The sequence below is a fragment of the Podarcis liolepis genome (genome assembly GCF_965112155.1).
Source record: "Podarcis liolepis genome assembly, chromosome: 14".
Lineage (NCBI taxonomy): Eukaryota > Metazoa > Chordata > Lepidosauria > Squamata > Lacertidae > Podarcis > Podarcis liolepis.
This window is the reverse complement of record NC_139569.1, coordinates 46,621,002-46,636,047: the sequence shown is the minus strand read 5'-3', so window position 1 is coordinate 46,636,047 and position 15,046 is coordinate 46,621,002. Positions and strand designations below refer to the sequence as shown.

At 45.5% G+C, this 15,046-nt stretch overlaps 1 protein-coding gene across 5 annotated transcripts in view; it reads right to left on the bottom strand.

Annotated features, from left to right (window-relative positions):
- The window catches only part of CELF6 (CUGBP Elav-like family member 6), a 196,132-nt gene that overhangs the window by 171,522 nt on the left and 9,564 nt on the right, over positions 1 to 15,046 (bottom strand). For all 5 annotated transcript variants that reach the window (XM_083475851.1, XM_083475849.1, XM_083475853.1 and 2 more), the window contains exon 2: positions 13,904 to 13,986. In XM_083475851.1, coding sequence (XP_083331977.1) covers positions 13,904 to 13,986 — 83 coding nt within the window. The remainder of the gene's footprint in view (positions 1 to 13,903; positions 13,987 to 15,046) is intronic.

The window sequence follows — 15,046 nt, the reverse complement described above, 5'->3', positions numbered from 1 at the left end:
AACACTCAAGACCAGGGGGTTCAGTAATAAGGAAATTATTCAAGAAAAAATGAGAAATCGAGGGAAGAGAATTGGGGTCCAACTTAGGGAAAATTTATTTTTGCTTTTATAAAAGGACTAATATTAAGACGGAAGAAATGCCAACTTGCTGACATAAACCTGGGAATAGGGATGCAAGGGAGGGGGTGGGGGGAAGTCAAGGACTAGGGTTAGAAAATAAGATTTTCTGGAACTATTCATGTTTGTTGTTTTTTATGTTTGTTTTGGTGTTATGTGTTTTGTTTTTGTCTATATAAAATGTGAAAACCCAATAAAAAATTTTTTTTAAAAAAAAATAAACGTCAGGGGTCCCTTTACCTTTATCCCCAACACCATAAAGATCTATGAAATATATCTCTTCTTGTTTTATTTATTGCCAAGTTTGTTATCATATCTGCATGCCGAGGTTTATGACCACAGGTTCAAGCTCCAACATCCCCACTTACGGTAGTTAAGTTCCAGAGCTGGCTATGACCTCAGGCTGATATTTTGAAGGAAATTGCTACCAGTCTGAGGCGTTAATATGGGCCTATCAGTGTCGAGAACCACTGTCGTGGTTAAATAAGTAGATCCTTAATCACAAAGAAGTTGACAGTCCCTCATAAAAATGTATAGGAGTCACTGCCAGGTTTTTCTCTCTGGTGCATTGTGGGACATCTTCTGGGAATCCGTGTGTGCCTGGAAACCTCCTTGACGGCAAAGCACCATCATATAAAACAGCCAGATTAAAAGGATATCTGAACAATAAACCGAGCTAAATGGATGACATCATTTGAGCGGCACAGAATGATTTACCAGTTTGGGTACGAAAGGAGTGAAATGTATTCCCACTGAGTACTATTATTTGCACACCACAGTGGTTCCCTCGCCCTTCCATATTATCCTGGGGACCCAAACTTGACCCACCAGTACAGATGCCCCCTTTGGGGCCCCAGGCCTTGACACCCACTTTGACCATAGCTTTACCACTGAGCAATGTCTGCCCTGCAAGCAGGAGGTCCCAGATTCAATCCCCGCTGGCATATCCAGGAAGGGATGGAAGAGATTCCTGCCTGAAACCCGGGAGAGCTACTGCTGGTCAGTGTAGACCAGGCATAGGCAAACTTGGCCCTCCAGCTGTTTTGGGACTACAACTTCCATCATCCCTAGCTAACAGGACCAGTGGTTAGGGATGATGGGAACTGTAGTCTCAAAACATCTGGAGGGCAGAGTTTGCCTATGCCTGGTGTAGACAATAGGGAGCTAGAAGGACCAGTATTCTGACCCTGTATAAAGCAGCTTACTGTGTTCCTGTCCCTCCTGCTTGCCTGTTCCCCTTGCCATTCTAAGCAGTAGTAGGGCTGGGGCTGGAAGTCTGCTGGCCAATATCCCAGAATGCCTTGGGGCACCAAAGAAAGTGCTGCTCCAGGGCATTGTGGGAACTGTAGAGGGCAGGTGGCTTCTGAGATCCAGTCAAACTGTGTGCGGTGGGGCAGGAGGGAACTTACTGATAGGTACCCTGAGGAGAGTTTAGCTCCAAATAGAAGCCAGCCCTTTCCTGGAGTTTGAGGCTTTGCTCCACCTTCACGGGGGGCTCACCTTCCAAAAACTGTCATACAGACCAAAATTCTATACAGTGGTGCCCCGCAAGACAAATGCCTCGCAAGACGGAAAACTCGCTAGACGAAAGAGTTTTCCGTTTTGGAGGTGCTTCGCAAAACGAATTTCCTATGGGCTTGCTTCGCAAGACGACAATGTCTTGCGAGTTCCTGCTGGGGTTTTTTTCCTTTCCCCCCCTTTTTCTAAGCCGCTAAGCCGCTTATCAGCTGATCCGATCAGCAGATAAGCCGGTAAAAGCCGCTAAAAGCCGCTAATAGCGCTAATAGCGCTAATAGCGCTAATAGCGCTAATAGCGCTAATCCGCTAATCCTTCAATGGGCTTGCTTCGCAAGACGAAAAAACCGCTAGACAAAGAGAATCACAGAACGGATTCTTTTCGTCTTGCGAGGCACCACTGTACTTTTGAACCTGTCATTTCTGGTTTGTTTGGTTTTTGGCCACACTGAGGAGCTATGTAAAAGGGAGAAGAGGTTCAATTTGAATAACCATCTTGGTCCTTACGATGATGCTGCCACTGGGTGCTGACTCATGACAGGACTTCTCGGTAGTGGTTCCCTGTTTGTGGAAGGCCCTCTTGGTTGAGGTGCATCCATCTCCCACATGATTAACATTCAGCAGGAATGTCAAAACATTCCTGTTCACCCAGGCGTTTGATGGCTGAAAGATACTGTTACTGGCAACGTATTAGCTGCGAGGGTCTGAGAAATGCTTTCAGATGTTTAAAAACCTTTCCACTGCTTCTTAAAACCTGCCTGGTTTTGTTGTTTGCCACCTGGGAAGTTAGGAATTTAATAAATAGCTGAATAATTGCCAGGTAATCACACTGAAGCCCCAGTTTCACATATAGCCAGTAGCCCAGGTGCCCGTACCTGTCAAAAATTCTCTCACAGTGCAATCCTATGCTTACATGGGAGTAGAGATGGGTTGGGGGGGGAGCTCAACTCACTTAAAGGCACATCTATTAAATTTGCACTATCTGAACCAATATGAGAACCAGCCACAATGTGAAAGTTACACTTATCCAAATTCTGCAGCGCAGTTCTCCAATCAATGCTTCTAAAAAATTACAGAAACGCATCTATTACGGGAAATTGTGTATAACAATTAATATATTACTAAAAATAAAAAACAAAAATGCTGGTTAATGCTGGTTAATTTTTATGAGGGTTTTTTAAAAAAAAAACACCCCAAAGATTGCAAATTAATACAGAAATGTGAAAAACTGAATTTAAGAATGGAAAAATGAGAGAAACAGAGAACAAAAATGGACAGGCCCTTCCAGCTTTGCATGGGAGTTCAGTGGTGCTTACTTCTGAGTTCATAGCTGTAGGACTGAACTATTAGCATGGCATTCTGAAATTTTGCTTCATTCTACCTGCCAGAGATCTGAGCCGCTTACAAAAATAAATGCAATAAAGCCAGCATGAAACCCATTAAAAAAGTAACTGTATCACATGAGTAATAGAAACAGGCTTTTTGAATCCATAAAATACACATCTCCGTCTCTGTTTGGGATATATTTCAGTAGTACATCCAGGGCCTACAGACCATATGGTTGGAAATAGCTGGCCTCTGATGTTACCCTGGAGCTTTGCAGGTAGACACATCAGAGTTCCTTTAGCTGTCATTGGCTATGTGATGTCAGGGAAGCAAGGCTGATTTAGAACTGGAATTCTAAAGTCAATGGAATTAGTAGAACAAAGTTTGATTCTTCCTTAACACCGCTTGCCTTTATGTGGCACATGTGACTAATAAAACTGGGAGGGTTGGCTAATATAATTTTTTGTAGGCTAGCAGCAGTCGTGAACTTCCTTGAAGGCTGAATGAAGGGGCTGGGGGGCCCTGCTGCAAGTTCTCTTTCTTCCTGAGATCTTAACGCAATGGTCAATCTTACCAATGGATAACTAGTTAACATCTTGCATCTGTACCAGTGTTACAAGTTCCCCAACTACCATTCTGTACTGGAAGCGACTGGCAACAAAGCACCAACATGAGTACATGAGTACAATGTGACCAGATCCCTGCTGGGTGATCCCTGCAAATCACCAACTTTCACCTTAACTTGATTTAATGGTGTAAACTGCCTTGATGGGTTTTGTCATTTGGCAGTATAGAAATACTTTGATAAACAAATAAATCTACTCTTGCAAGGTTGTTCTGCAGGGCAAATGGGAAGGGGGTGAGCGTGTACCCCTTCTTCGGGGGAAGGGTGGGGATGAAAGTGAAAGGAAAAGCAATTCATAGATAGCTTAGGGGAAGTAGCTTAATGACAGAACACAGCTTTGACATAAAGACTGTCCCCAAGGCTTGATCCCGGGGCATCTCCTGGTAAGACTGCGAAAGACAGGTTTCTGAAACCCCGGAGAGGTGCTCCAAGTGTAGAGCAGGGGTGGGGAACTTGTGCCTCAACACAGAGGATCTGCTTTGCCTGCAGAAGGTCCCATGTTCAAGCCTGGGGCTGTTGGGGGTGGGAGTATTGCTTGATGATGATGGTGATGTTATGCATTTTTTGTTTTTATGTTGTAAACTGCCTCACGATCTTCAGATGAAGGGCAGTATAAACATTTAATAACCCCCAGCATCTCCAGAAAGGGCTAAGGACTAGGAACCGAGGTAGCTCCGTTGGTAAAGCATGAGACTATAATAATAATAATAATAATAATAATAATAATAATAATAATAATAATAATAAATTATTATTTATACCCCATCTGGCTGAGTCTCCCCAGCCACTCTGGGCGGTTCCCAATCAAATGTTAAAAACAGTACAGCATTAAATATTAAAAACTTCCCTAAACAGGGCTGCCTTCAGATGTCATTTAAAGATAGGATAGCTGCTTATTTCCTTCACATCTGAAGGGAGGGTGTTCCACAGGGTGGGCGCCACTACCGAGAAGGCCCTCTATCTGGTTTCCTGTAACCTCACTTCTCACAATGAGGGAACCGCTAGAAGGCCCTCAGCGCTGGATCTCAGTGTCCGGGCTGAATGATGGGGGTGGAGACGCTCCTTCAGGTATACAGGACCGAGGCCATTTAGGGCTTTAAAGGTCAGCACCAACACTGTTAATCTGAGGGTCATGTGTTCGAGCCCCACATGAGGCAAAAGATTCCCACATTGCAGCGGGTTGGATTAGATGCCTTCATGGTCCCTTCCAACTCAATGATTTTGACACCCAGGACAGCTGCTGCCAGTCAGTTCAACAATACCAAACTAAGGCAAATCAATGGCCTGACTCATTCCTATGCCTGGTGTCCTCTTAAGAGGCAATGGTTGGAAGAAATCTGTTATGACTGTTCAGCAACTAGGCACCCAATGCTGCTATGATGGTGGCGGCGATTTATTACACGCCCTTTGCCCCAAGGTTGCAGGGGAGATTACAGCAACTAAAACATAATATTAAAAACAGTTTTAAAGTACTTAAGCGCCACAGAAATAAAGTGGGTGCTAAAAATATCTCTCTCAAGCGTCAAAAGCCAAAGTAAAGAATATTTGCTGAAAGCTGTATTGTGAAAATGCCAGATGTACCTCTGTGGGGAAGGAGCCCTGACACTTAGGGACTGTCGCAGAGAATGCCCCCCCCCCCCGGGCCTCCACGCCTTGAGCTTCTGAGGGTGCTGGAACAACCAAGACGGACACCCAGGAGAGTCTCTTGGGAAGGAGGCAGTCCTTCAGGTATCTGGGCACATTTAAGGCTTTAAGCACGTACATTAATAATGATAATTATGAGACTAGAAATACAACTAATAATAATGTACTACGCATCCAATGAGAAAGCTGGGAGATCCGAGCTATGCTACAAGCACAAATTAGTTCTAAATTGATTTAATTGCATGGATTTTCCTTAGCAACCTTGGGAATCATAGTTCTGCAAAAGTGCAGAAAATGGTATATGTTAATGATCCCTACCCCTTAATGCAGCGACATTTCCCAAGCGTTTACTTGGAGGAGAGCATTAACAGTTAAACTGGCGTAAAATGCAGGGCATCCATGGGCCAAGCTTCCTTCAATCAATCTGGGCATGTTACTATTTCTGCTAACTCAAGCCTCTTTTACTCCCTGGGTGTAGCTTAATGGAAAGGCTCACAATAGTTGATTTGCTTATTGATCTGGCATCTTCATTTTGCAGTCCCTGACTCCACAGTACCGTGCCCTTGGCATAGTCTGGCCAATGGGCACCCCTTTCCAATGTCTCTGCTGCCAGCGCCACCATCCCCAGCTGCCATGCCCACCAGCATTTGGACTCCCCACCACCACCCCATGACATGGTCCTCCTTGCAGCAGCCGTGCTATCCTCTTGCTTTGCACCACAACTGTGGTAGCCCTGGCAAGTTTCTTTGCCACCTCTGGGCTCTAAGAAAGAACAAAAGAGGGGTCCTTCTGGATGAGGAGGCATAGGAGAATGCCTGTGCTGATACCATGGTGGCCAGAAAAGACTTTCTTAAGCTGAGAATATTCACCAGCCCTGCTTTGCACCCTGCTGGAGTATTTCTGCTGAGCTGGAATATGTCTCAGAACTCAGAAATGCCTCTTGCCCAGACAAAGAACAGAGAGGTATGTTAGAAACTCAGATATATAAGCTAGGTGCTAAATCTAGGTTACGGCCACCACAGCGGAATGTCTATTTGCCAGGGGGTTGGACTAGACGACCCTCAGGGTCCCTTCCAATGCTACGATTCTATAATTCTGTGATCTCAACTATATTCCACCTAAACATTAGGAAGAACTTCCTGACAGTAAGAGCTGTTCGACAGTGGAATTTGCTGCCAAGGAGTGTGGTGGAGTCTCCTTCTTTGGAGGTCTTTAAGCAGAGGCTTGACAACCATATGTCAGGAGTGCTCTGATGGTGTTTCCTGCTTGGCAGGGGGTTGGACTCGATGGCCCTTGTGGTCTCTTCCAACTCTATGATTCTATGATTCTATGATTCTATGATTCTACATTGCTTGACTGTAACATGCCTCTTACAACAATTCACTTGTCCCAGCATGCAAGAAGGAGAAACACACACAGTGGAAATGGAAATGGCAATAACTATGGAATAACTATGGGCAGAGGTTTTTAAACTGCGGTCGCCAACCCGATGCCCAGAAATCTCCACATAGTTGCAACTGGACCCAAACCAGGAGCAATGCACTCCTGGCTAATTTCTAATGCCGTGTAGAAACCAAGCTGCTGTACAAAGGTCAAAACGAAAACGAAACACTGCATTCATTGCTCCACCCACTTTTGCATCTGGCCCCACCCACCACTGGCAATATGACCCTTGGAAGATGGTTCAGGAAGGAATACAGGCCTGAAAGGCTTCCCCAGCTCTGTGTGATAGTTTCTGCTTCTCTCCTACATAGAAAGCCTTCAAGCTTCTCACACCCTCCAACCTTCCTCAGATGAAAATAAGGACATATTCTACATCAGGCATTCCCAACCTTGGCCCTCCAGATGTTTTGGGACTACAACTCCCATCATCCCTGACCACTGGTCCTGTTGGCTAGGGATGATGGGAGTTGTAGTCCCAAAACATTTGGAGAGTTTTGGGGGATGCCTGTTCTACATCAATGTCCCCCCTCTCCACACCTCCTCCACTGAGGGTGGGGAGGGAAGCAGACCCAGCAACTGAACGAAGCAAGACGGAGCCAAGTGATCATAATGGTCACTTTTCTGCACCCACAACCCCTCAGCACCCCTTGCTGCCTCGCAGACGGGACCTGTTCCCCTCGCTCCCCCACCCACCACTTTCTTTATGGGAGACCAACCAACTGAGGAGCAAGGAAACAGCGAAAAACATGCTGTGGGCATCCAAGTGATCCGGAACTTGTTTTCGTAAAAACAGGAAGTGGCGCCATATTGAGAGGGGCGGGGAAGGGAGCAGGAGGCACAGATCTAAGAAATGTGTTAGAGGGATGAATGGATCTGAACGTCCTGTAACACGTTGAAATACTGTACTGAAAGGAAGGTCCCTCTGGAATTTGGGACTGCGTGAAAAAGTGAGAAGTTGTGATGGCTCAGGGTTTTGATTATGATTCCTGTATTTTGGGGTTAGTTGGAGGGTATGTCTTCTAACCATATTCCAGCTGCATGCAAATGCTTGCATTTTGTCTGACTTCGATTCAGTTACATAACTAACATCCAAACTCTCTCAATGGCCAGCGTTCTGCTCCTCCGGCTGTTTTACTCTAACTGTCCGCATGATATACACGAGGCTCATAATCTGTGGGCGATGATGGACGTTCCTCTTTCCCCCCTCATTATTGATCTTGTTTGGTCCTTATGTTACTTGCAGTTTCTTCCTTTTGGCTGTTATATTTTTATCGCAAAACAAAATATGGTGTGTGTGCATTTTTTTTTTTAAAAAAAAATTACATTCCCAGACCTGATTTTGTTTTGCCACCGCTGAATTTTATAGCACAATTTTGATGGTGGGGATAGCATGCTGGTGGGGTAGAGAGATGACAGAAGGCCTGGGAGGAGAACAGCAGGTATGGATGCCAGGGGACTTCAGTCAGCTATCCAAACAATATTATAGCCGAGAACTTCCTTCTCATACTAAAATTAAACAGAAACAAACCATGCAGGGAGCCCCTGAAGAGGTATACAACTCTGACTTCAGAAAAGAAATGGATGGGGGGAGGCGAGTTGTTGTGGGAGAGAAGAGCATGTGTGGTATAGTGGTTAAGAGCGGTGGACTTGTAATCTGGTGAACCGGGTTTGATTCCCCGCTCCTCCACATGCAGCTGCTGGGTGACCTTGGGCCAGTCACACTTCTTTGAAGTCTCGCAGCCTCACTCACCTCACAGAGTGTTTGTTGTGGGGGAGGAAGGGAAAGGAGATTGTTAGCGGCTTTGAGACTCCTTCGGGTAGTGATAAAGCGGGATATCAAATCCAAACTCTTCTCCCCATGTGTCTTTCTGGCTACATAAGTTGCATTCCCCATTGCCAGCATTTGCTTGGTCAACTGGAGAGAGAGAGCAATTGGATCTAGGGGGTGGAACCTAGGGCATGATACCTCACTGGCAGATTCTAAAACCTGAAGGGTGTCGTCGATATACAGCTACAGAAACATATAAGCAGGTGACACTGTCAGTGGTATGTACCCTCCCCAAAAGAAAAAAGATCAAATCAGAATTATGCACCAACATAATCCAAGCAACACCCCAAAGAAAGCTGATTTAAAAGAAAAAGAAAAACTGGATTATGCTATCTGAGTAAATTATGCAAATGAAGCCAATTTGCATATTGTTTTGCTTCTGCTTGTCGTGTGGAAGAGAACATAAGAACAGCCCAGGTCAAAGTCCCATCTATTCCAGCTTTCTGTTCTCCCAGTGGCCAGCCAGATGCAGATAAGACATGAGCAAAACAGTTTTCTACCCAGCTGTGATTTCCAGCAACTAGTATTCAGAGGCATACTGCCTCAAATAGTGGAGGCAGATCGTAGACACTGTAGCTAAGAGCCACTGGTAGTCTTCTCCTCCATGAATATCTTTAATCCTCTTTTAACCCACCCAAATTTATAGCCGCTGACACATCTTGAAGGAACAAATCTCATCGTTTAACTTACTGTGTGAAGAAGTAACCTCCTTTGTGTGCAGTGAATCATCAGCTGCATAACATGGGCCAAAATTCTAATATTATAAGAGAGAAAAGGACCTCCTTCCCTGTAATCCTATATATATATATAATCTTCATCCTATTTTCCTGATGCTTAAAAAAAAAATACGTAGAAGCATTGTGTGTTTCCTGGGTATGTAAACAGGGCTTGCCGTACAGCCAGATTTTCCTGGACATTACTGGGGTTTCAAAGGTGAAATTGACATCTGGTGAAAACTTCCGAAAGGTGGCACTTTGTCTGGATCTTAGACAAGTCAATTGGAAAATAGTGTTATTTTGGCATTTTTGTTGGGGGGGGGGGAAAGCTCCACAATTTCAGTGGTTTCCTTTAAAAAAGCTCGACAATAAGAAAGCCGAGATTCCCAGGAATGTAGATTCTTTGTCAAATTCCGTGCTTTCTCTGTGCTTGCTTTGAACGTCCGAACCTACCCTTTGTGGCCAAAGCTATTTCGCAGGACACAGGCTTGGAGGCATTTGGGTGGCAGTAATAATCAGATAAGGGGTGGGCAGCTAATTTGCGTCACTCCAGGTGTTGCTGGACTACAACTCCCATCATGCATTGCAAAGGGATTTGAACTACATAGCCCTTCCAACTCTATTATCATTGCACCATAACAAAACCTGCCACACTTGCTAAAATCCTTTCTTCTGCTAAACTGTTAAAGGTGCAGGAGTCTTCTTTTCCATCAGGTCACTGTGTCTCTGGATCGCTGACTCCAGCCAATCTGCCCTTGCCATTTTGGGTTCATCTGACTTTACCCTCTACTACCAATCTACTAGAAGGGTGGGAACCCCGTCTCCTTCTTCTGAATGGATCGTCCTGTCTCTAAATCACTTACTGCAGCCAACCTGGCCCTGTGGTCTTGGATTCATCTGGCCTCACACTTTTCAACGTCCTTTCAAGTTAAATAGACCAAAAATGCTAGATGGCTATCAATATACTCTTTTAAGGTACAGTGGTACCTCTGGTTACGTACTTAATTCGTTCCGGAGGTCCGTTCTTAACCTGAAACTGTTCTTAACCTGAAGCACCACTTTAGCTAATGGGGCCTCCTGCTGCTGCCGCACCACCACTGTCCAATTGCTGATCTCATCCTGAAGCAAAGTTCTTAACCTAAGGTACTATTTCTGGGCTAGCGGAGTCTGTAACCTGCCATATACCTGCATTCAAAGCACACACACAGCCCAAAAAATCTGGGAAATATAGTTTGTTAAGGTTGGGGGAACTGTAGTTCCATGAGGGGTAAGCTTCCCTTCCTGTGATTCTTTGGGGGGGGGGGTGCTTTAAATGTGCTTTGAAGGTGTGGTGTGTATGTAACCTAATACTAGATTCTTGATGTATCTCAAAGGCATGGGAGGCGCTATAACCAGTTACATATTCACGAGAGCAACAATACTAGGTGATGCACCTCTACTAGGGATGGAATAACCTGTCACAGTTTTGGTTCTCTCCGTTTCTTGGCTTTTTTCCCCTAATATTAAATTCAGATCTCTACATTGTGCAGCAATTTGCAAAAGAAGAAAAAAATGTTTAAAAGTCCTCCGCGGAAATCAGTCAGCGTTTTATTGTGAATGTCTCCTAATAAATATTCACACTTTCCCCTAATAGGTGCATTTTAGTGACATTTTTTGGGTTGGAGAACTGCATCACAAAACTGAACAAGAATTTCAAAGGATAGCTGTATTTCAGCTTGTGCATTGTTTCAGAAAGTGTGGATTTAACAGATGCAACTTTAAATGCATCCCGAATTGAATTCTTCCCCCGTCACTAATATCTTATTTCCAGGTGCAGCACTGCAGCTTTACTCTGGTTCAAAGGACACATCAACACAGGATTTCAGCCTCCATTCCCTCAGTGTCAGGCGTGCATAAGGATGTGGTGTCTCTACAAGCAACAACACTACAGTACTAGTACAGGCAAAGCCTTTGGCAATGATGTTGTTGCCACTTGAAACTAGGAACTAAGAACCCACAACATCTGTAGTGAAGGAAGCTAGAGAATTCTGGCAGAAATGAGAGCAAAAATTGCCAATGTTCACTCATTTGTCACAAGTCCAGAACAGTTTGATCCACAATTGCTGCTGCTGTTTTCGGTCTCTAAAATGTGGTGTAGTGGTTAAGAGTGGTGGACTCATAATCTGGTGAACTGGGTTCGCTTCCCCGCTCCTCCACATGCAGCTGCTGGGTGACCTTGGGCTAGTCATACTTCTCTGAAGTATTTCTCAGCCTCACTCACCTCACAGAGTGTTTGTTGTGGGGGAGGAAGGGAAAGGAGATCGCTAGCCGCTTTGAGACTCCTTAAGGGGAGTGAAAGGCGGGATATCAAGTCCAAACTCTTCTTCGTCTTTTTCTAAATGATACGGAACCAATTACCTGCCCCTTATACACACAGACACTTGCACTGCATTTCCGTTGCATTGAAATGAATGGTGTGGAATAATGTGACGATGACACCATTAATTATATAATCCGCTACATAAAATTCTGCCACAGCGAGTTTAAGAATGTCGTTTTTGTCAAAAGCCAAACTGCAGTGGAACGGAAACAGCACTATATGTGACGAATACGGAGTGGACGGAAATTGAAGCCTTCTTACATCCCTAACTGTGTGGCAAAGAAGAAGCAGCAAGCAGGCACTGTGTGTGGTAGGAGATTCGATGAGCATGGAATGCATATTTTGATCTCCGAAGGCAGACATGTGGAAATGTGCCTTTAGGGAGAAGGTCGCCCATCTACATTAAACAGATCCCTACCAACAGTACATTTCAGGAAGACGTTTGGGAACTGATGCTCATCTGCTTACTGCCACTCCAAAACTCTAAGAGAGAACAGCACATTATCCAAACAACTCAGAGAGGACATGGAGCATCAAAACCCTGCTAAGCAAGCCTGCTAATTCTATAAGGCCCTGCTGGCACCTGATTAAACAATTAAACTGATCAGTTTGTTTTCAATAAGGAAGAATCTGTTCACAGGGAGATTATGAAAACCTCAAAGATGGAAGTTTGATGTTGTTTCCTCAAAAACCATCCAAAGGGAAATCTTTTTCCTTAAAATTATTCCTTATCCATTTCTCAAAATATGCAACACTCCCATAGAATAAAGACAAAGAAATGGTGGTGCCCAATGTTCTCTTCTGACCAGGGCAGGAGCTCTGATGCTCACAGACAAGTGAGCTTTAATGATGCCCCGCAGAGAAACCCAACACAGCAGTGGTGCTAGTGGCAACTCATTGCACAACAGATTTGCACAGCAAAGTTACCAGCAACACAATGTACTGCTGGTACAAAACATTTTGTCAATGGAATGTAGACAACATAAAGGCCTCTTACGGACAAACATTTATGGGGGCATAAGCTTTTGTGGCTTCAAAAAGCAGAATTTTGTGGCTTCAATTCATGGAAGCTTATGCCCCTTAAAGCTCTTACAGCAAAATCCTAAGCGCTACTCAGAAGTAAGTCCTATTACACTCAAGAGGGTGTACTCCCTGTGAGCGATGGAGGAGAGTTTCATTGAGTCTGCATTTTAAAGCAAATTGACCTTATTTGCAGCTCTTAGATTTATATGCAGATCGGAATGCAGGTAACAGTGGCACTGGGCACTACTCTGAATTTCAGAATGCTGTTTTGGTTCCAAAAATGTGAGTATGTTATAGGGGAAATGCATATTTTAGGGGGAAATGCATAGAAAGGCATTGAATAAAATGCATGCATTTGGAGGGAATGCATGCAAAATGCATCTTACAAAAAGTGCGTACAAACATTTAAACACAGTTGGTTTGGGTGCAGTTTAATAGACGTGGCTGAGCATGTGTGGAACTGACACAGGGCAGAAGAGGACTGATCCATCCAGCCCAAAACATACTTAGGATGGCACCCTCCATATTGAAAGCTACAGGACTCCCTCGGGGCTTAATGACACTTACTTTCTGCCCCACTCTTTCCAGGAATTGGCCCACATTTTAATGCTTCATGTCCAAGCACCCTTCCCCACCATTCAGGAGCTTCCCCATGAAAACCCACTCTTCAAAGCTGAATCAGAACAAACAGCAGAATGGTCTTCCTGTGGATTGCCATTGAAATTTAAAGAGTGGGTTTCTGCAGGGAAAGCTCCGGAGCAAAACCAAAAAGGGCTGGGGTGCTTGGATACAGTGGCGTCACAACGGGGGACGGGGGGCATTGCGCCCCGGGTTCCATGTCTGCGGGAGTGACAAGAAGTCACCCCGCAGGGGCTCGCGGCAGCATGAGCAGCCATCGCGCCACTGCAGCCGCATGTGGAGGATCCGCTGGTCGTGGCTGTAGCGGCAACGGAGGGATCCTGGCACCGTCCGTACGGCACTGGAGCGGTGGTGGCGGCAAACCGCTATACCGTGCATGTGCAGCGTCGCTACGTACGCCGCATGCGTCGTACGTAGCGATGCCTCACATGCGCTCTATATAGCGATGCCCGCCCTGGATGTCACGACGCCTTCCTTCGCCCCTGCTTGGATACAGAGCTTTAAAGTGCAGACCATTCCTGGGAAGCATAGAGGAAAGGTACGTATGGATTGCCCTCGGTTGCAATGTCACAAATGGACACTGAGCAACACTTGCTGAATGCTAGCCCAGGACTCTGAGCTAAAGGAGGTGAGTCGTGCCTGCACCAGAGAAGAACACCATCACTTACCCCAGGCAATGTCTTCTGCTCATGCAGGGCACTCTGGGCTTTGAGGGCTGAATCCCGGGCACAGTATGTAAGAAAGGCACAGCCTGGAGAGAAGAAGGGAGGGGAAAGTGTTATTGCATAAAGTCATGTGCGAGTACAGTCACGCTCAGCAAGGGATGGCTTTGCCCTGTCCGCACCTTCATTTGCAGTGGAGAGAGAAAGGCAAAGCTTATACAGCACAACTGGAACACCGCCTGTGATGTCCCTTGCTCTGCAAAGCAGCTGGATACTCCCTTTCCAGGGAAGCTGTGCCTAGCCTCAAAGAGATGAGCGGAATCCAGCAGCAGGTCAGTCCGCAGCCCAGCGGGGATTTGATTTAAGGCAATTCGTATGGATTAGCAGGGCCTGGTTAATTGGAATCGGCAGGCAGAGGCAAACACACTGGGATTAGTGCAAAAGCCCTCCAGATTAGCACATCAGATCTTCATCCTGCCATGCCAGCAGCTATAGGGGAGCTTTCTTTTGTTGCTGTGGTTGGAGGAGCATATTATGTGAGGGTCTACAGCAAGGGTGGAGGACCTCCAGTGACTGGGGCCAGATGCTTCCACCCATACCTCTTTACCTGGCCCTTTAGACTCTCCCCAGGCCACATACCTCAGCAGATGGTTCCACGCTTTCATCAAGCGCTTTTTGCCTGGCTGGAATAATGTGTATTTGACTGATGATAACACACATAGCTCAGTGTACCTCAGTGGCAGGGCTTCTGCCTTACACACAGAAGGTCCCTGGCTCAATCCCCAGCATCTTTACTTAAGCCAGGGGAAGGTCTTCTATCTGAAATGCTAGAAAGCCACTGCCAGTCAAGGTAGACAATGGTAAACGAGATGGACCAATGGTCTAACTCAGTATAAGGCAGCTTCTTCTGTTTTTGCTAAATATCATCTTGGGTGGCAAGCTGCTGGCAGGAAGCTGAAGCATTTGTCACCTGCACATCCCTTTTGCTCCTTAAACTGGAACACACAAGCACGTATGGATTCTGAAGACCACCTTCTCACATGTGAACATGCCCATTTGCTGAGATCATCAGTCAGGGTGCTATGTCGTTTGCCTTCACCCCTAGAAATAGTGGGTGGCCAACAGAGGGCAGGGCCTTTTCTGTGGTGA